The 21002-nt window shown below is 49.5% G+C and overlaps 1 protein-coding gene across 3 annotated transcripts in view; it reads left to right on the top strand.

Annotated features, from left to right (window-relative positions):
- Samd4a (sterile alpha motif domain containing 4A) overlaps nucleotides 1-21002 on the top strand; it is a 213488-nt gene that overhangs the window by 181429 nt on the left and 11057 nt on the right. For all 3 annotated transcript variants that reach the window (XM_038310693.1, XM_038310691.1, XM_038310692.1), the window contains 5 exons: nucleotides 5930-6251; nucleotides 9106-9191; nucleotides 14507-14625; nucleotides 18714-18915; nucleotides 20026-20152. In XM_038310693.1, coding sequence (XP_038166621.1) covers nucleotides 5930-6251; nucleotides 9106-9191; nucleotides 14507-14625; nucleotides 18714-18915; nucleotides 20026-20152 — 856 coding nt within the window. The remainder of the gene's footprint in view (nucleotides 1-5929; nucleotides 6252-9105; nucleotides 9192-14506; nucleotides 14626-18713; nucleotides 18916-20025; nucleotides 20153-21002) is intronic.

The raw sequence follows: 21002 nt of genomic DNA, 5'->3' as shown, positions 1-21002 counted from the left end.
CACCACCGCTGCCTGCCTCTGGCATTCTTACCTCACATAGAACCCACATTCCTAAGGAGATAACTGGGACCCCGCCCGTAGCTAGTTCATAATCAGTAGAAGCTGCTGGCTGCATGTTCCAAGCCCTTCCATTCAGTTACCGAACGCTTGCTAAGCAGATGTTTGGACACACTTTGCTCATCCTTGCAGGGTAACTGTGAGTGGTACGTGTTTCCTGCCCCTGGGCATCTTGGAATGTGCACTGCGACAAAGATATGGTAGCTGCTGAGATCACAACCCAGGGTGATTTGTGTCATCATTGAGGGCAGAGCGAGAACTTCCCTAAACACCTTGGTAGATGCCAGATGCTGTAGCATAGACAAAAAAGGTGGAAATGGAGAACTTAGTGAAGGGACCCCAGAAATTGTTAAAAGGTTTGGGTCAGATGGTTTTGGTTTGGTTTGGTTTTTGGGTTTTAGTTTTTCGAGACAGGGTTTCTGGCTGGCCTCGAACTCACAGAGATCTGCCTGCCTCTGCCTCCATAGTGTTGTGATTAAAGGCGTGCGCCACCACCCCCACCCCGCTTGGCTTGGGTTAGATGAAGTGGAATTTGGGACAGAATCATGACTTACTGGGGGCCTGTGGAGAAAGGGGGTTGAGCTTGCTGTGGCACCTGTGAGACACCAAAGCGGAAATGGCGGGTTGGGAGCCAGAAAGCAAATTTGAGCCCTAGGCACAGCAGGCCACAAATGGCCCAACTGTGAATGAAGTGTGTAACTGGAAGTTTGTGTCCTCAAGAGCGTGTCTGAGTGACAAGGCTGAAGGAATGCCATCAGAAAGGACCTGTGTTAACAGAGGCTGAGCTGAGAGCCCTGCCTCGAGGGACCAGGGAGGGCGAAAGAATCCCAACGAGGCCCGTGGATGTGTCATAGACTGTAATGACTGGGCATCGGCGGGCACTGCGGCCACGGAGAGAGGAGGTTTCTGGAGAATGTTAGAGATCTGGAGCAGAAAGACTGACAGCACGAGTGTGGCTGTGTGGTGACACATCAGCTCCGGGTTGTGGGCTTCACGAGCTGCTGGAGAGAAGAGGAAAAGGAAATTCAGAAGAGCTTTTATCAGTATTAATATTTAACAAGGATAAATGTCCCCATGTGCTTTTATACATTGTCTCTCCTTTTCAACACACTTCTGGGTTTTGAAACAGAACCATTTTCTAGGCCTATAACCTTGATGCTGAGCAAGAAACTAGGAGATGTGTGTGTGTTTGTGTGTGTGTGTGTGTGTGTGTGTGTGTGTGTTCTGTTGATTCCTGCTCAGAGAAAGAAAACTGCTTCTCTAGATGTCTATGCCTTTTCTTCAGACATTCCAGACCTTGGCCTTTTGAGGTTACATCTGTGACCCTGCTTTTGGCAGCTACTGCAGAACAACAGTAGCTCAACTCAATAGCATTGTGTGATAACTATCTCCAGGTAACAATGCCTTTTACTAGAAAGGCATCTTTGGTGGATACAGCCAAGGGAGGTTTTTGTACACACCATTGCATCTGGCCCCACAGTCTCCTCACAAGGCATTCAGGACAGAGGCCTCTTTTGAGAAAATGGAACTCAGAGGTGTGCACCTGCCCTAGCGAGTGGATTCATGGTGAGCCTTGCAAAATCACCTCCCCTTTATCTCTTGGTATCTCATGTATTTGCTTGTCTTGTCCAGTAATGCAAAACACACACGAGGGTGGGGGGAGAGGGGAGACAGACAGCGAGAGGGAGAGAGAGAGAGAGAGGAGAGTGAGGGGGGAGTCAGAGGAGAGAGATTGTGAACTTGAAACCCAGCAAGCCCATTTGTAGTGGTATTTCATTTGTATGTTAATAAATAAAGCTTGCCAGACGATCAGAAAAGTAAAGCAGTCACACTGGCCAGCCTTGCAGACCAGGCAGCAATGACACACACCTTTAATCCCAGGAACCACACTAGCTTGCCAGGGACACAAGGCAATAGTGGTACACGCCCTTAATCCCACAAGTAGCGAGGATTATAAGGACTATAGAGGAGGAGACAGCTCGGGGACACAGTCTCTTTCTGAGACTCCTGGAGGCAGGATCGCCATTTTCAGACTGAGGTAGAGGTAAGAGCCAGTGGCTGGTTATTTTGCTTTTCTGGTCTTGAGGTTGAACCCCAATTTCTGTATCTGAGCTTTCATTAATCACACATCACCCATTCTGTCCCCGAGCTCCTGTCCACACGCTATCTTGCTATCAAAGTCGTCTCTCAGGGTAGGGATGAGGACTTGCCTTTATATTCCCACGTAGCACAGTGCCTCGCTGCTGGCAAGCTCAGCTGCTGGCAGGTGGATGGAGGAAGGGAGGGCACAGATTTAGGTAGAAACAGGAACCCTACATGTTATGAAACCTTCAAATTATCACCACCTGGAGGGAAGGATGGGGCCAGGGACATGTCCAGGAGCACTCTGGGAACACTGTGCCTGCCCCCAAGCTCTCTTTCAGATGGTTTCTACGTGGTTTTTATCACGCTCAGGAAAGGCGCCAAACCAGCACCCTTCCAAGGCCTTGAAAGCCAGTGCTAGGCTCATGTTACTATAATTTCCTTCCCATTTGTCCCCTGAAATATCTCCTCGGAAGTGCCACCTGATGAGCCTGACTCCCTGTCACCTGCTTTCAGATAAGTCCTTGCTGAGCAGCTTTAAGGCAGGGTCATTGGGCAGCTTCATTTTGCCTTTGTATTTCTAATGTAGGATTACATTTGAGGCATGAAGGATCAATAGAGACTTGTCAATGTGGAAAATTAATTCCCACAGCTAAAGGAGAACACTAGATCGAGGTCCCTTCAGACTGCCTCCTGGCTTGCTGCTCACTGTGGACACTCGGCTGAGATCAGGAATGTAACCTGATGGTCACAGTTTATCGAGACAGGGTCTGTCACTGTCTACAACTCACGGAATAGGCTAGGCTAGCTGGCCAGTGAGCCATAAGGACCCACCTGTCTCTGTCGCCTCAGGTCTGGGATCACGAGCAAACACTACTACACCTGACTTCTATCCCTGTCACGTCAGGTCTGTGATCACAAGCATGCACTACCATACCTGGCTTCTGTCCCTGCCACTTTGGGTCTGTGATCACAAGTGTGCATTACCCCACCTGGCTTCTGTCCCTGTCACCTCAGGTCTGGGATCATGAGCACACACTACCCCACCTGGCTTCTGTCCCTGTCACCTCAGGTCTGGGATCATGAGCACACACTACCACATCTGGCTTTTTTTTTTTTTTAATAAAGAAGCCATTTAACTGTATTTAACCACTGAGCCATCTCTCCAGCTGATTCTCTGTAATTCCTGATGGCCCCTCAAGGCTGTCCTTTGTGTCCGTTCCCATACTTTTTTTTAACATACCAATCCCAGTTCCCCTCCCACCTCTTCTCCCTCTCCCCCAACTTTCCCCCACCCCCACCCCATACCCCATCCACTCAAAAGTGAGGGTAAGTCCTCCCCTGGGGAAGTCACCTAGGTCTGTCCCAAGACCTCATCAAGGGAGGACCAAGCCTCTCCTCCCACCCCACCCCCGCCTTGCCTAGGCTGAGCAAGATATCTCTCCATAGAGAATGGGCTCCACGAAGTCAATTCACACATTAGATCCTGGTCCCACGGCCAGTGGCCCCATATACTGCCCAGGTCACACCACTGACCGCTGTATTTAGAGAGCCTAGTTCGGTTCTGTGCAGGTTCCCCAGTTAGTCCAGAGCCAGTGATCTACCACGAGATCAGGTCAGCTGTTTCTATGGTTTCTTCATCATGGTCTTGACCCCTTTGTTCATTTATTGCTCCTCCCTTGCTTGGATTGTGCTCCAGGAGCTCGGCCCAGTGGTTAGATGTGGATCTCTGCATCTGCTTCCATCTGTTTCTGGAGGAGGGTTCTAGATTCTCTGAGGTTGTGGGACTGTAGACTGGTCATTGTTTTATGTCTGGTATCCACTTTTGAGTAAGTACATATTGTATTTGTCCCTCTGGGTCTGGGTTACCTCACTCAGGATGTTTTTTTTTCTAATTCCATCCATTTGCCTACAAGTTTAAAGATGTCATTGTTTTTTACCATTGAGTAGTGCTCCATTGTGTAAATGTACCACATTTTCTTCATCAACCGCTGTGGAAATCAGTATGGTGATTTAGCAGAAAATTAGTAATCAATTTTATTTTTTTATGTAAGTTCTGGGAATTGCACACAGGTCTTTAGCTTACAAAACCAGCACTTTGCCAACTGAGCCATCTTCTTAGTTTCTCATGGTTTTGTTTTTTGCTATGGTTGCTTCCCCGCCCCTGCAGAAGATGAACATAGGAGCTAAAGTTCGGGTGTATCTGCATCAGTTTAGCTCTTGGCGTAACCAAAATCTCCCACGTATGCCATGAAGTCCAGAACCATGTGACACAAGCCAGAAAGAGCTCTGTGGCAATTGACAGTGTCTCAGACACATTTGCTAACCTGAGTGACACTAGCCACAGGGGCATCATGGCGAGATCATATGTGACCCCTGGCTTGCCTTACCTGTTTCCCCTTCACAGAGCCACATTCCCAAAATCTAAGGGTTCAGGAGCAGAGATAGGTAGACTTTCTTTTCAATTTAGATTATACAAGGCTCTGAGCAAGGTTAGGATATTTCTAGTAGCTTATTAGAATTTCACTTCCTTCATAAATAAAACTTGTGGCAACTAGGCCCAGTGACGATGCTTGCTTCATTTCTACACACGCAGCCCACCCAAAAAGCAGCCTTCCCCCAGTGAAAGAGTTTGGCTTGCCAACGTCTGCTGTCTTTCAGAGCTGAGGAGCACCCCACGCCTGTGTCCGTCAGCTTTCCTTTGTCCAGTCCACCAACTGGAGAAGTTGGGGTCAGAAGTGCTCTTGTTCCTCAAGTCTGCTGCATTCATTAACACCATCAAGCCATTTTCTTGGCACAAGAGGATTTTAGAAATGCTTTGAGCTTTTGTGTGTCACGCTTTTTAAATCACATTCTTGTTAATCTGGGCTCTCAGGACAGTAGGTACTTTATTGTGGTCAGGGCCCTGGTAGGCAGTGTCCTTCCTAGGTCCCGGAGAGACCCAGTCAAACTGATAAGCACTGGGAGCTACGTGGTGACGAGGGGACATCCTACCCTTCACACCAGGATGACCCCAACCAGTACCCAAGCCACCCGGACTTGTCCAAACCCCGTCATCCCGACCAGAACCCACTTTCATTTCTTCTTCTAATAAGTAATGCCCAGAATATAGGAATGTTTGCATAAAGTAGCCAATGTTTGTGGTGTATGCACGGGTATGTACTCAAGCCATGTGTGTACACGCGCGCGTGTGTGCGTGTGTGTGTGCGTGTGTGTGTGTGTGTGTGCGTGTGCGTGTGTGTGCACGTGTGTGTGTGTGTGCATGTGTGTGTGTGTGCATGTGTGCGTGTGCGTGTGCGTGTGTGTGTGTGTGTGCGTGTGCGTGTGCGTGTGCGTGTGTGTGTGTGTGTGTGTGTGTGCGCGCGCTGGGGACAGAGGTTGACAGTTGACATCAGGTGTCTTCCTCACTCATTTCATTTTTTTTCCTTTTGGTTTTTTGAGACAGGGTTTCTCTGTAGCTTCAGGGCCTGTCCTGAAATTAGCTCTTGTAGACCAGGCTGGCCTTGAACTCACAGAGATCTGCCTGCCTCTGCCTGCCGATTAAAGGTGTGTGCCACCACCGCCCGGCTTCTATTTTATTCATTTTTTGAAATGGGATCTTTCACTGAGCCCGGAGCTAACTGGTTCGGCTAGGTCAGACATTTGGAAGCCTGTCTCTCACCCACACTGGGATTACAGACGTGCACTTAGACACACGCACATCACATACATGTTCTGTGGGAGCAGAGAGTAGAGGGCCGGGAGGGGGGATAGCAGCCCTGAACTCACTTCTGTCCCCTCTCTAACCCAGGACGTCATCGAAGGGGGCAGCCTGCGCATCCCGCTCCAGGAGCTGCATCAGATGATCCTGACACCCATCAAGGCCTACAGCTCTCCCACTACCACTCCGGAGGCGCGCCGCCACGAGCCTTCACTGATGGGCCCTGAGAACCCCAGCACCGACGGCAAAGATGGTGCCGCCGCAGGGGCCAACAGCGTCACCGCCAGTGCTTCAGCCGGCGCCAGCGGGGGGCTGCAACCACCCCAGCTCAGCAGCTGCGATGGGGAGCTGGCTGTCGCCCCTCTGCCGGAGGGGGACCTCCCGGGGCAGTTCACAAGAGTCATGGGGAAAGGTACTGTTCTCTCTGGGAGCCCTAGCCGAAACCAAGAGTCCTGGGGGATGGGACAGGGTTGAGGGGGGACCTAAAAGAGCTTTCTGTCCCAGTAAGCAGCATTAACACCCCCTAGAGGAAACAGAGGGTTTTCCTATGGGCGGTCTCAGCTCCAGCCTGTGGACCTCTCTAGACATGCTAAGCCCTTACCGTACTGCACCTATTGGGTCTTGAACCTTCAGGGAAGAAGGTGGGACAGACGCGGGGGAAAAAGATGCTTCAGGATACAAAACCCTCATTGACCCCTTCCCCAAGGCAGCAGTGGCTGGGAATTGGTGAAGCCCCAGAGCTTGAGTCCAGAGCCCAGGGGCACAACCTACCAAGTCCCCAGGCCTGGGGCTTCCCAGTCACCTGGTAATTCAGTCAGAGAGTGGCCGTGCCTCAGACAACTCTTAGTACAAAGCTGTTTTATTCTGTCTCCTGGGTTTACATCCTCCCTTCCCCTTTCATCCACCTTACAGGATGCTCTGGTGGCCTTGGACTGTTGGCTTGGGGCTACTTGATAATGCCTGTGTACCAGAGGCCAGTATATCCGTGGTTCTCTTAGGCCCCTCATCTTAGCTCAGTTGACACTTACACTGCAGCCATCTGTTTGCCTGACTGTGAACCCCATTAACCTAGTGCTATTGGGCCACTTTTAATAGCCACAGGGTACACAGAGCCTGCCTGAAGATAGGCACCAGGTAAGCGCCGGGGTGCGGCAGATGAAGGTTGGCACTGACTCACACAGCCTGGAGCTGGACCTGTGCACGGTAGCCATGGCCAGACTGTGGCCTCCTCAGGGCAGGACAGAGCTAAGTGGGCCCTGTGGGTCACACCACCCTTCCTGCCTGCGCTACTCTCTGCTTTCCCTGCTGTTAGGCCTTTGACAGTGGCTTCTGAGATCCTTCACAAGACATTCTCATTATTGCAAAAACGTGTGGGGGATGCTAACACTTTCCTTTAAATAAAGAGGGAGCTCTCCCCCCATTTCACTCACAGAAGTGGATCCCTGGGCTTTGTAGATAAACGGACCCCGCCTATGGTACAGCTCTTCTAGGGAGACCTAAATCCTTTAAACTCTGGGCTGGGGATGAGCTAGTGGCCAGAGCTGGTGGCCAGAGCAGGCCTTTTCAACCTTCCCGTCCCTCAGCTCTGGTGGGACCTGGGAAAGACCTGCACAGCAAATAAATCTACCTGAACGAGCTTCATCCTCCTATCCTTGTACACAGGGGATCACTGTGGGGCTCAGCCCTAGGAGATGGTACTCCTCACACGACCTCCTCACACGACCTCAGCTGACATTGTAACTACTGTGTGAGAAGCCACAACCCAAATGACACTCGGCATACACCATATATTAAACAGTCTGTGATATCTCAAGGGGTGGCTCCTGTTGAATGTGGGGTTGTCCTTGCAGAACCTTTAGCATCTGTGTGTGTCCATTCTTTTTTTAAAGATTTATTTATTATGTATACAATGTTCTGTCTGCGTGTATGCCTGTAGGCCAAAAGAAGATGCCAGATCTTATTACAGATGTTTGTGAGCCATCATGTGGTTGCTGGGAACTGAACTCATGACCCCACTAAGCCATCTCTCCAGGCCTATGATCACCCATTCTTACACAGGCTTTAAGATTCTCTCCTGAAGTTTGGTAGGATTTCCATAAACATTTCAAATTTGCGTATTTCTGTCAATATGGAAAGCCCCGCTCTTTTTTTTAAGGCTGCATGGTGTCCCGCTGTGTATCTAAATCCCAAGTTGTTTAGCAAGCTCCCCCACGGGCAGCCCTTGAGACTGTGTCCAGGTTTCTGTTGCACACACTGTTGTTCTGAAAGCCTGTGTGCAGTGACACAGAATTGGTACGGATCTGTGTCAGGATGGTTGGGATGGGAACGGGGTGAGATCCGATCCCTGACTTTCAAGCTCCGTGTGCTTTGACTGACAGATAGCCAACCCTCTGACTCCTTTTGCAGGTACCCTTTATGGCAAGGGCAGAGTGGGCCATGAACCATAAGAAACCCAGTACATTGCCAGGTGTGGTAACACATGCTTTTAATCCTGACACTTGGAAGGCAAAGGTGGATCTCTGAGGTTGAGGTCTCAGATCTACAAAGCGAGTTCCAGGAGAGCCAGAGCTACACAGAGAAACTCCATTGAAAAACCAATACAATGAAATAAAATGAAGGGAAAGAAAAGAAAGAAGCCTAGTATATCCGTGTCCTCTCCCCACAGACGAACGCTGCCCCGTCTTTGCTGGCACAGGCTTGAGTGTGTAGGTGAAGGCGTATGTGGATGAATGTGTGTGTTGCATGAGGAAATACCCCTGCAAATGACTGAGTGGCAGGTTTATCCTGCTGCATGCACGCCTACATGCTTCACAGCCACAATGTGGCACCAGCCTCCTTCTTCCACACACAAACACCACTGCCTTTCCACCTGGAGAGGGCTGTGTGGCTCATTCATAAAATGGGATTGCTCTCCCACTGTGGCAGAGGGCTCAGAAGACTTTTGAAGTTCCATCCCTCAGAACCACCTACAAAAGCAGAGCCTGAGACCTCTGTGTCTTCTCCCAGAGTGTCTGTCTTCAGGCCTGTGTCTGAGGGCTTAATATAGAATGGTATGACAGGAACAAACCCAAGGGGTTCCTGGGGTGAGGGCTCCCGTGGCAACTGAGTGTTTGACTTCAGTGGAATGATGAGCCTCCTGTGTTTTCTGTGAGCCTTATGTAATATCCCGGGCATGCATTCCTCAGAAGGCCTTGGTCCTGAAAGAGGCAGGGCCCCAAAGCTGGAACAGTATAAATTGTTCTGATTCATCTTTTCTTAATCCACAGTGTGCACACAGCTCCTGGTCTCCAGACCCGATGAGGAAAATATAAGTTCCTACCTACAGCTTTTAGACAAGTGTCTCGTTCATGAGGTGAGTAGCAACTCACTGAAACTTGTTTCACTCCTTGCTTAGAGAGGTTTGTCAGTGTTGCCATGATGTGATCATTTTGGTCTGCAGCAACTTGGTTCTTGACGCCATTAATAACAGCTTCAACCAGAACTCGGCTGTGGCCACCTCTGACTAAAACAATGCATGTGTGTTCTCGCGGCGTCAGAATTCACCAGACAGAGAACACCGATGTCTGGGGATGCCTGGGAAGAACTTCAAACTCCAGAAGAATAATAAGTGACCATGCCTGGGGTGACTAACTCCCAGCACTGCTACCCAGCTTCATGGTGTAGAACCTTCTTCCCACTGTGTGATGGCACATTGTGTCTTTTAATGAGGGAAACTGGGGGAGAGAGGGAGAGAGAAAGTACACAAAAGAAAGTGACCAGGGCAGATACTGACGACCGCTGGGACTGTCTGGATCTGTGGTTGTTAGAGGAGCTGTATTTGCTGTCTGACCTTTGGAAGGAGATGGAGGCAGATAGGGTACAGACTCTGCCTTCATGTAAAAGACTGAACGAATCCTGGCTATGAGCAGGATGGTAGCAATTCCTCAGTAATACACAGAGAAAGGCAGCTGGGACTCAGACCCAAGCAATCACTGGCTCTGTGTGTGCCCTGTCTCCAAGAGTGATAGATGCAAAACCTAGATTAGGGAAAATACGGGGCCAGATAAATAGGGTAGTGAAGTCTTTTGTTGGAGTTTGATGTGAGGACGAGATGGCTAGAGCCCCTCTCATTCAACCCCAAGAGTTCAATGGGCCTTAGGATGATAGATGCCCAGCCTAGAGGGGCTTCATTCTGGCTTCACACTCAATCTCTGAGTGGCACAAGTGTCTCTTGCTATTTTTGGAGCCTTCCTTCTTGTGGTCTGATGCTGCCGAACCATCCTATCGACTTCACGTTCTCCTGGGGTTCCACCCCAGCCGGTCACCCTCTGCTCTCTCAGGTGCTCATCTTAATGGTACCTTTTCTAGGCAGCATGAACTCCTGTAGCCCCTTGCCCCGGCCAGAGCCCTCTGCCACTCTGAGCACAGTAATCAGCTGTCTAGGTTGTGCACTCAGGCATGGCAGTCTCTGAAAGAGTTAGTCCAAAGTCCTAGACTGTTAGCTGAACAAAAACAACAATTTCTCTAATAACTCCAGAGCAACCAAGGCCTGACTGGCAATGACTGAAGCTCATATGGAAGGTCTTCCTTCAGGAAGAGACAAGACTATACCCTGTGGGCCCCAACTAACCCTTTGCTTCTTGCAATCCTGATGTTACCCTTGTTTCTGTCTTGAAAAAAAAAAACAGAAAAAAGAGAAGGCAAGAATTCTGTACACTTTTAGGAAGCAGCTAGGCACAGCCACTGGCCTAAGAGGCTTATGACATGAGGGTGCTAGAGAAAATAAATGGAAAATAGGTGTACAAGTTACTTTTCTCTTCCTGTGATCAAACTCCTGAAGAAAAACACTTCCAGACTTCATTTCTCATGTGGGAAAAGTATGTGAGGTAAGAGCAGCTGTTGTTGGTGGAGGTGAGGAGCCTGAGATGCCCCCGTTTCTATCTCAGTACTACACCAGGAAGCAGAGGCAAGTTGGGTAAAAACTGACATGGGTCTATGACTCATAAAGCCTGTCCCCCAGCTCTCACTTGAACCAAGGAGATCACGCTTTATGAAGGTTCTACAACTTTCCAAAGCAGCATCACGGTTGGCACCAAAAGTTCCATCAAACACATGAGCCTATGGGTGACATTAGACATTATAATGTCATTATATCATTCATTATACATGATGATAAGACCTCTGGTGAGGTTCCCTTCCATGCCTCAGAGCTCAAAGTCGTGAACTGGAACCCAGGGCACTTCCTATCAAACAGCAGAAAGGACTGTCTCAAAGCTGAGACCAGAAGTCCAGCCCTAACATGGTGGTAAACTAGAAGTCCAGTCCAGCCCTAGCAATGTGGTAGACCAGAAGTCCAGCCCTATCACTGTGATAGACCAGAAGTCCAGTCCTAGCAATGTGGTAGACCAGAAGTCCAGTCCTAGCAATGTGGTAGACCAGAAGTCCAGGCCTAGCACTGTTCTAGAGACTTCTGAAGCAGGAGAGATGGCTCAGTGTTTAAGAGCAGTGTATCTGAGCTGGGTTCCCAATACTCACATTAGGCAGTTCACAATTACCTGTAATTCCAATTCCAGAGAACCTCACACCCTCTCCTGGCCTCCATGGGCACCCACACTAATGTGTACATGCTAACATGCAGATCCCCCGACACACACTCTCAGACACACGCGTGCACACACACTTACACATAATTAAAAATAAAAAATCTTTAAGAAAAAAGACACAACTTCTACTGACACAAATGGGTGCTCAGGTGGATCCCACGCTCTGCCTGGAGGAGGACATTTGTGGGTGGGCTGGGTAAGTGGGTCAGGAGAAGAGCTAGGCTGTGTAAAAGCAGACTGGGGACTTGTCTTTCTTCCCTGTGTCCACTCTCAGCACTGAGGCCTCTAAAGTTGAGGAGAAAAGGTGCATGTTACTCAGACCCATGAGACCAAATAATGAGTCTAGCTGCCTCCATGGAACTGCGCGCACGCCTCCAGATTGGTCTAACCTGGCCCTGCAGTGCCACCCTAGCCCTTCTCTCGACCCTTGTGCCCTCCCTGCCTTGTGTTTTTTTCTTTTTTGTTTTTTCTCTTTTTCCTTTCTGGCAGCACCCACGTGCTTAATGTAAAGGCAAGAACAGGGAAGCTCTGCCTTTTCCCTCTGGTGCCAATTCGCTTTGATTCCTGAGTCCTCAGACTACACTTCCCTGCTCAACTGTAGTGAAGTGGTGTTGCAGCCATGGGCTGTTTTCCCTGTTGAGACTTTTCACCCAGTGGTAAAGTACAGGACTCAGAGTGGCCATCTCTTTCCAGACAGTTGGCCTGGGCCTGTCATGGGCCGAGGACTTGAGCTGGTAGTGTCTGGGAAGTCCGCAGTCTGAGAATTTTCCTTCCCTGCCTGGGAGGCAGTTGGCATGAGACAGCAGCCATTAACAGGTTCCTTACAAAGGGGTGCTACCTTGTAGAGCCAGCACTCCATTTCCAGAGGACCCTGAAAGCAGGTGAAGGTAACCAACTTCAGCTCACTTGCTGCATGCCTTCCAACTGGGAAGAGTTGCTCACTTGGTGATGTCCTGGGAATGAAGATGTCCACACCGTATCTACTTAGATCCTATGTGCCACCATGAGAGATGTCATCAACATAATGTGATCCTTGGGAAGGCATCTAGCCTCTTACTCCTTTGTGACTTAGACACTCTGTTGTTCTTCAAGCTCCAGCGCAACTGGGTTTTGTGATCCTAAGACAATGAAACCATTTGATTTGGGCTATCAGGGCTATCAGGGCTATTGAAGTCATCACTGAGGAACTTACATGGACCACCCTGCAGGGTGCATCTGTGTGACCAAAGCCCCTGGTTAGGGCGTTAGGAAGAAGCATGCGTGGAACTGTTTGCTTAAGCACATCTTTAGTACCCACTCCTGATGAATTTCATCCTCACAGAGCTCTTTCATGTGAGTGTCACCCTCATTTCCAGAAAGCACTAAGTCTTTGGTGAGCGGACTTATATGAACCTTTTCATGTGTTTGAGCCCTACCCATCTGTCTTCCTAAGATTCACTGGGGTGAACCTCCCTCCCCAAGTCTTCTTGGCCAGCAAAGCTGTATTTTGTGTCCTCTGCATTTAGCTGGATAAGCTAACAAAATCAGAGAGCCCATTTCCTGCCTTTATTAATGAAGCAGCAGTCTCAGCCTTGAGTCCAGTTACAAGTATCTGTGCACCAATGGGCAGTCAATGATCATCACCAACAGATGAGGAGGACTATAAGGAGAGCCACATGCTCACCTTCCACCAGAGGCTCTGCCGCACAACCACAGGGACTTATTGTGGCCTTGAGTTGGGCAAACCCCCTTGAAAATCCTCAGCGACATGTGGCTGAGGTCACCTAGGAAGAAGCGCTCTGTATGCTGAGGATAGCATTTCCACCGCCGAGTGAAATCCTTTCGCTTCTACACTCAGAGATCTCTGGGGTTTACAATCCCTGAAAGATTAAGCATTCTCAGGAGAAAATTAAGTCATCGTTCTTTTTTTCTATCTTCAAGAAACCTGCTTCCTTTATAGAAAGCAAGCACACAGTCTGTTACTCTAAGTGATGTTTTATGACTACTTATGGGATTCCACGGCTGATTGACAAAACCCTTGGGAGTGTTCTCTGTCACTCCTAATGCTAACCAATCCAACCAAATAGTTTCCCCACACTCTGCATTCCAAGTCTCAGATCTGGAACTCAGCAGGGGACTCATCTATGACATGGGATCCTTCTGGGACACTGTGAGTCGACAGTACTCTACCTGCACAGTTGCCAGAGTACTTTCTGTAAACCGTTTTCTGGAAACCTTCTAGATTATTCATTCAGTCATGCTTTGGGGCATCAGAAAGGACCCTATCACCTACAAACAACAGTTGCCTTGGGCGATTTTAATGTACTTGAATTTGAGAGTCCCTACATTAGAGACTTGGGACTCCCGGCTGGGCTACGGTGAGTGCTGAGACCATCACGGGGAACGTGATATAGATTTGTGCTGTTTGCTATAAACAACATAGACGTGTGTTGTGTGGTGAAGATGAGGTAGACTTGTATTATGGACAATGGGCAGAATGTCTCCCTACACTCCACATTTTACTAAAAGACTCAAGAAGCCATCAGGCCTACTGTCTTCCCTTGGCTATAGGCGAAGTTCAGGTCAGGACTGGTGTACTGAGGTTTTTAATTAGAACTCTCAGGAGAAAAGCCCCCAAACATAGAATGTGGCCATCCTCTAAAGCCCTGAAGACCACTCCAGAATGACCATACACCATCAAGTCAATTGATTTTTGGAGTGGCTTAGAATTTCCATTGATTATGAAAATGCAGGGAGTCTGCAAAGCTAGAATACCTAATCAATTTTTGCAGCTCATCCTCGGTTAACAAATAGGGTCCAGGAAGGAGTCATTGGACGGGAAGACAGGCAGGGGTCTTCCAGATATGCACCCAGAAAACACGGTTGTCAAGAGCTTAATGCCTGAGCCAGGTGCTCCCAACGCCAAAGAGCTGGAATCTTCAGCACAGATGGCTCCAATTTAAGCTGACTGCTGTTTGGACCAGGTTGGAAACAGGTGGGGGGAGAGGCTACTGTGGCAACACTGGCGTTTTCCTTTATTAATTGTATGTTTCCCCTCTAGTGTCAGGCTGCATCAACCATTTAAAAGTCCTGTTTGTTTTTGCAGGCATTTACAGAGACACAGAAAAAAAGATTGTTGTCATGGAAACAGCAGGTGCAGAAGCTCTTTCGGTCTTTCCCTCGGAAAACCCTTCTAGACATATCAGGATATCGACAGCAAAGAAAGTACGTTGGGATTTTGTTCTTTGTAAGGAAGGCATGGTGGTTCCCTGGCGCCTCACTGCCTGCCTCGGGTCCAGGCGGGAACATGGCGGGTCCTTGCTCCTCATTCATGAGGGTACCCAAATCACAACCACATCGCCTAAACAGGCTGTGGTGGCAGAAAGGCTGTTAGGAGGGACATTCCCAGAGGAAGAGACAAGTTTGGGTATCCGTAACTCAATTTCCACGGTCGGAATACTGATATTTGTTTAGAAGCATGGGCTCATGATTCAATGAATGTAGCAAAGCATGGGAGGTCGAACCACAAAATGGGGCTCTGAAAAGACCTGCGTGGAATCTTCTATCCGCACCGTAAGTGGAAGTGTATGCTTGTCTCCCTCGTAGCTGCAGACGAGCTAATTATAGCTGGTGGCAGGGTGAAGAGCCCGGCGCTCGTCTATTTTGGTCTGAGCTGCAGTCTAACAGCGGGCAGGCACCATCCTTGATGTTTCATGGTGGCTCAGCCTCCAGGATTCAGTTTAGAAATAAGCCTGGTCACACTTCAGAGCACGCTACCTTAGTATGACTGTAAAGTGAGAAACCAGGAGCATGGGAGATGTGACGTGCAGGGGAGGTTTGCCGTAGAAATGAAGGGTGAAGGAGGGGTGACTTACACAGGAGCAGTGATGGGGAGGATTTGGAAATAAGAGCAACCACGCCACCATCCTAGAGAAAATCACCACTTTGTGTTGAATTTCAAACATAAAAATACAAACATTCATTTCTTCACTTGCACCTAACAGGTTCTGAATTAATTTCTCAGTATGCATACAGAAGTTACGCTGTCAAATTTAGGGGGCGCTCATTTGCACAAGTATGTCTGGTCTCTTAAAGGAAATAGGGCCAACTGGAGTGTGTGAAACGTGTTCGGGACGGATTTACCCAGAAATTAAGGTGCAATCACATTCCACCATACGACACTATGGTGGACATACGACACAACTGAGCAAACGTTTCTTTAGCACATGCCTGGTGGTGTCTGAGCACGAAAACACATATTAATTCGTTCTGTTCTCACAACAACCCTATGAAGTAGAACCACGATTGTTAGCCTCGGTTTACAGATGAATTGATAGGCAGAGGCACTCAGGATTGGATCAAGCTAGCCAGTGCAGGGCCGCAGATGAGCGCTTCCAGCCGCTGCAGAGCCAGGCGGCTGTCCTGGTCTCAGACTTATGCACAGAAAGGATGTGCCTGCAAATTAATACTACTGCCAGCTCACCAGCCTCCGGCCCTTGGGGGTTGCCAGATCACTCCTGCTCCGAGGCTGCTCAATGGCCCGGATGCTCGGCCAGGCCTGCTTCTCCACTGCCTTGTGCTGCTGCCAAGCCGTCTGCTTCTACAAGCAGTGCTCCATTTCCCAGATGAGGAGACTCCAGGCCCTGTGGCAGTACCCTGTGGAGCCCGGTCCTAGAGGAAGTCATTCTGAAGGAGGAGCTGAAGAGACAGCTTACAGGCGCTTTGCTCCTCTCATTGCTAATTCAGGCCGTGCCATGCCATGCCGCTGTTTGCCCCATGTATCCTTGATCCGCATCAGAGCGCGGCGCTGACTGAACATGGACAGAGCTCAGCTTCTCCGTATCGCCACCAGCACCCCTGGTCAGGGTCAGCCTGAGGCCTGCCAGGTCGGAGTTCTCAGGGGCCTCTTTTATCGACTAGATAAAGCTGAATTCATTCCCCAATTATGGATGTTCAGAAGGATGGTGCCAAATCCGTGAAACTCAGCCTTCTCTACACATTACCTCTGGGATATTTTTACACTGTTAATTTGTTTTGAAAAACTGTTTCTCCCATACAAAAGCAACTTCAGGCAAGCCCCTGCTTAAATTATCTCACAAATCCCAAATTAATTGCTTCTTATTAATGTTATTTTTATCAAAGACTTTTCATGTATCCCAAGGAAAGGAAATCAGTTAGGCTCAGAACAGCAGAGAAGGCAAGGCCTAGACGCTCAGAGCGGAGGCACAGGAGTGGTGAGCTTAGTTTGTTCTTTGTTCTTTCTCAGAAAACAAAATTATTGCCTTAAGTGGAGTGGTCATAAGTGACCAGCTGTCGGCAGCAGCAACTCTCAGCAAACCTGGCTCTGTAAAAATAACCTTTCGAGGACACGCCCCACTGTGGGGTAACACTCTTTCCCCTCCCCCAGACTGCTGAGTTCCAACTCTTAGGAGTCTCCAGGTTCTCCATTTCTCCAGCAACTGCCCCTGACAGCCTGCAGCGCTGATGCTGGCTTGAACCAGGTCTGTCCCTAGGCAGTCCCAGCACTTGGGTGGCTGAGGCAGAAAGGCAAGAGTTTGATTTTTTTTTAAATAAAAGCTACAATATTGCTTTCATGGAAGAGCAAATCATTTTAGTAACACTCATCTACTACTGTTTCGCATATGAAATAACTTTTTAAAAATCCAGCCAAAAAGGGAAGTGAGAAAAATCTATTCACACTAAATAAGGGGTGTGGGGGAATCTTAGCAGAATACTGATCATCTCTCCACCAGGTGGCTCGGATTCTGACTTCAGAAGCCAAATGACCTTAGAGTTCTCTGAGCTGAGAACCAAAATCCCCCCTCTCTAGCACTTTTTCCAGTTACTTCACTGTCTCCCCTCCAAAGGGGGGATCTCTGTATGAAATCCTTTAGCTTTCCGCCCCGTAATTTTCAGTTTAAAAACCTTACACTTTTGAGGGGGATGAGGGAAGAGACGATGGGATAAAGACCAAGGACCCAACCCAAGAGTGATTCTCTTCTGAATGGAATGTAGAACACTCCTCTCAGCCTCAAAAGCCTGGAAGAAGACGGACTGCCTGGATTTCTTCCCTGCCCCTTCTCTGCCTAGGAAATTTAGGAAGTCTGAGAGCCTTTACTCTGCTATCTCAGACACCATTCTCCCCTCTCCCCCCCCCCCCCCATTCACGAGCAGCCATCTCGGGTTTAGGAAGTGAGTTTTGTGAAGGCCCCGCCCCCCTGGATTGCCTCTGGCTCAACGAAGCATCTGCAGTCTCCTCACAAGCTTGGCGAAAACTCCCCGATTTAGCAAACGAGCAACTCTGCTCCACCTAGTGGCCGTAGCCTGCAACGCACGTCCACGCCACCCTCCCTAATAAAGCTGACTGACTCCCTTGGAAAGAATGTGCCGATTCCTTGAAGCCTCCCAGAACCCGGGGATTGGTGGAGGCGAAGAGTGCTTTCCTGCTGAGCTCATCCGACCCACTGGGAGCAGTCCCCTGCGTGGATCCGAAGAGCGGAGCCTTTGCAGCTTGAGGCTCATCGTGCAGGAAGGGCCTGGGGAATGAAGAGACCAGACTGTCCTAGGTCCAGAGCTCTTGACATCTCATGCCCCAGCTCTCAGGGCTGGAGTCAGCCCCACACACCAACTGGCCTCTCCTTTGGAGAAGCATCACGGCTCATTCATTCACTTTTGCCCACCTTCAACCTAGCATTTACTGTGGAAAAAGCTGACTCCTTGACTTGGGACATACGAGGCTGTGGACGACACATGCCGTCCTTTCTTACAGAGCTTGAATGGCGTCCTCCATTTAAGACTACCTACAGACAACCTGATGGGAAACAAACCATGCCCTAATGAAGGAGCACCAGAACGGAGTCAGATCCCGTTATGATACTGATTCTGCTATTTGCTTTGTGGCTTCTTGAAAGGCACCATGCCCTCGTGGGCAGACCCACAGGTTGGACAAGACCAGAATGAGAGAAGGCAGGAGAGAATACATGAGTTTCCCTTCTGGGCTCGTATTTGGATGCTGCCCCCTTCTGGATGTATGGCAATCGCAAAATTCTCAAGCTTTCTGACTTTTTCCTAGCCGTAAAGGTTAGAGAGCCTACTTCATAGGGCTGTCTAGAGGCTTAACAGCGGTATGTGAGTTCCCACATCCAGCATGTACCGTTGTTTTCAGATACTAGATGCAATTTTAATCTTAGACAATTATTGGCATCCCCCACCAAGACGTCTTAACTGTCAGCCCCAAGGAGGCCCCTGGCAGCCTGGGCTGTGTTGCGTGGAACTTGCCTGAGGCTCTGGGTCCTTTCTTTTTGCTCTCACAGTCGTGGCTTTGGGCAGTCCAACTCTCTCCCGACAGCCAGCTCTGTGGGCGGCGGCATGGGCAGACGGAACCCACGACAGTACCAGATTGCCTCTCGGAATGTCCCTTCAGCTCGCCTTGGTCTCTTGGGCACCAGTGGATTTGTTAGCTCCAACCAGCGCCACACCGCTGCTAACCCCACCGTCATGAAACAAGGAAGACAGGTTGGTTCTGCTCTGGGGATCAGGGAGGTTGACCAAGCTCGGGTTCTGAGGCTTTAGGATGACCCCAACCCAGACAGTCTCCAAAATGGAAACCGATGTGCCCCCCCCCCCCCCCCCCCCGGCCAGGAGATCTAAACCGAGGGGCTTGGTTGAGCCCATGCCTCCCGGGTAACCAGCACTTGTTGCTTGGGAAGCCTTGTGCCACGTTAATCTCAGGAGCCCTCATAGATAGTCATGCAACGGCTATTTCTGCTTGATCTTTACCCACCCTGACATACCTCACCACCTTCCAGGTTGAGGTTCTGGAAGACCTTGGCATTGAATAAGCTTTCTTTGACTTTTTTTTTTAATGTGACAAATGGCTGTTTTTGCCACAGTCCCAGCTGCAATGGAGAGTCCACAGGATTAGGCTTGAGAGGCTGCCCCTTGCTGTGAGATTGACAGTGACCTCTCTGTTTCATGAGCCCAGTGCTGCCTTTCCCCATGGGGCTATAGAGGGCGATCTTAGTTAGGACAGGGGACATACAAGTAGGTGTGAGGCTTGGGTTCTCATGAGAGAGGGTGACTTCAGAACAGAAAGGTTGCACCAGGAGACACTGGTGGCATTCCCTCCCAAAGGGAGGGGCTTGTCTGAAGAGCCTCCTTATCAGTTCTAGGAGAGATAACCTCCACCGCCACAGGACCTGCGTGGAGCAGGCCTGTTGCCAGCACTGAGTCATCTTTTCTCCTCGATGTGGACTAAACTGGGGACTCTCATAAAGAAAATCCAACAAGAGCGCTAAAGTCATTACAGTCTTTGCCACAAGCTTTTCTGAGACAGCTCCCGCCCCACTCCCCTTTTAAAAGAAAAACAACAAATGGGTTTTAAAAAAGACTTTTGGAGATAGTGAGAGAGAATGGACGGCCAGGGTAAACTGGGCTTAAAGCAAGGCCCGGGAATGAACACCCAAGGGGTCTAAACCATCTCTGTAAACCCACAAACAGGTGACAATGGCCCTTTCCAAAGCTCTCCTGGGATGGCTGTCTCCTGAGTTCTGGCTGGAGCTCTGTTTCCCCACCCTTCCCCAGGGGGTCTGGACTAATGCACGCCTCTTGTATGTCCCTCCCTAGAACCTCTGGTTTGCCAACCCTGGGGGCAGCAACAGCATGCCCAGCCGGACCCACAGCTCTGTCCAGAAGACCCGCTCGCTGCCCGTGCACACTTCCCCACGAAACATGCTGCTGTTCCAGCAACCAGGTAGGCCTGGCTAGCACGGGATCCCTTTCCTCTTTCTCCCTGTCACAGGAGGGAGGCCAGGATGCCCTGGTGACCCACCCGGAAAGTGCTGAGCCTCAACTGTCACCACACATTCCTTTGAGCTGCCCAAAACACTTTCCTTTTTTAAACTGTGCCTTGCCAGCTGCAAGAGCAGAGGCTGCCTGGCTGGGAGCCAGCGCCTGGAGTCCCAGTACTGGTTGCAATCTGACAGGGATATTTTTGATACTTGTCAGATATCTAGATTCCTAGATTGATTAAATCAGAGATAAGTATCCCTTTAAGAGTTCCGTGTGGCGGGGGTAGGGGTGGAGAGAGGATAAGACAATGGCAGAGAACACGGAATGTTCGGAATGTTCATGTCTCGTGTCGCTGAGGAACTGCCTTGGAAAAGTGAAGCCATCGCTTACTGATCCAAGAGCAAAGTATATTCAAGGCCAGATGGGGAGACATGGTGTCAGTGAGCACGCTTCCTAAAACGAGTCACCTGAATTCCAAACAGCAAGCAGATCCCTGAGCCCTCTCTCCATGCAGGCAGTGACCTCTAGACTTCAGAGTTGCACCAAACCACGGGAGCCATGGTTACACCTATCTAGATGCCCCCGCCAGGCACAAACAAGAGATGCACCTGCCTTTGGGTAACCTTACCCCCACCTGACAGCCTGGAGTACCGTGTCCCAGAAGCAAGTGTTTAGGAGACTTTGATTTCCGTGTTCCCACAAATCTTAGTTAAATTTATTTTGAGTATTAGAACTCTAGAACCTCTTGGGCTTTTTTTTTAAAAAGGCTTTTCCTTGGACATTGCAAACCCCTCCTTAAGATCTTAAATCCC

This window comes from Arvicola amphibius, chromosome 13 (assembly GCF_903992535.2).
Source record: "Arvicola amphibius chromosome 13, mArvAmp1.2, whole genome shotgun sequence".
NCBI lineage: Eukaryota > Metazoa > Chordata > Mammalia > Rodentia > Cricetidae > Arvicola > Arvicola amphibius.
Note: the sequence above shows the minus strand (reverse complement) of the source record. Positions and strands in the feature narration are given on the sequence as shown.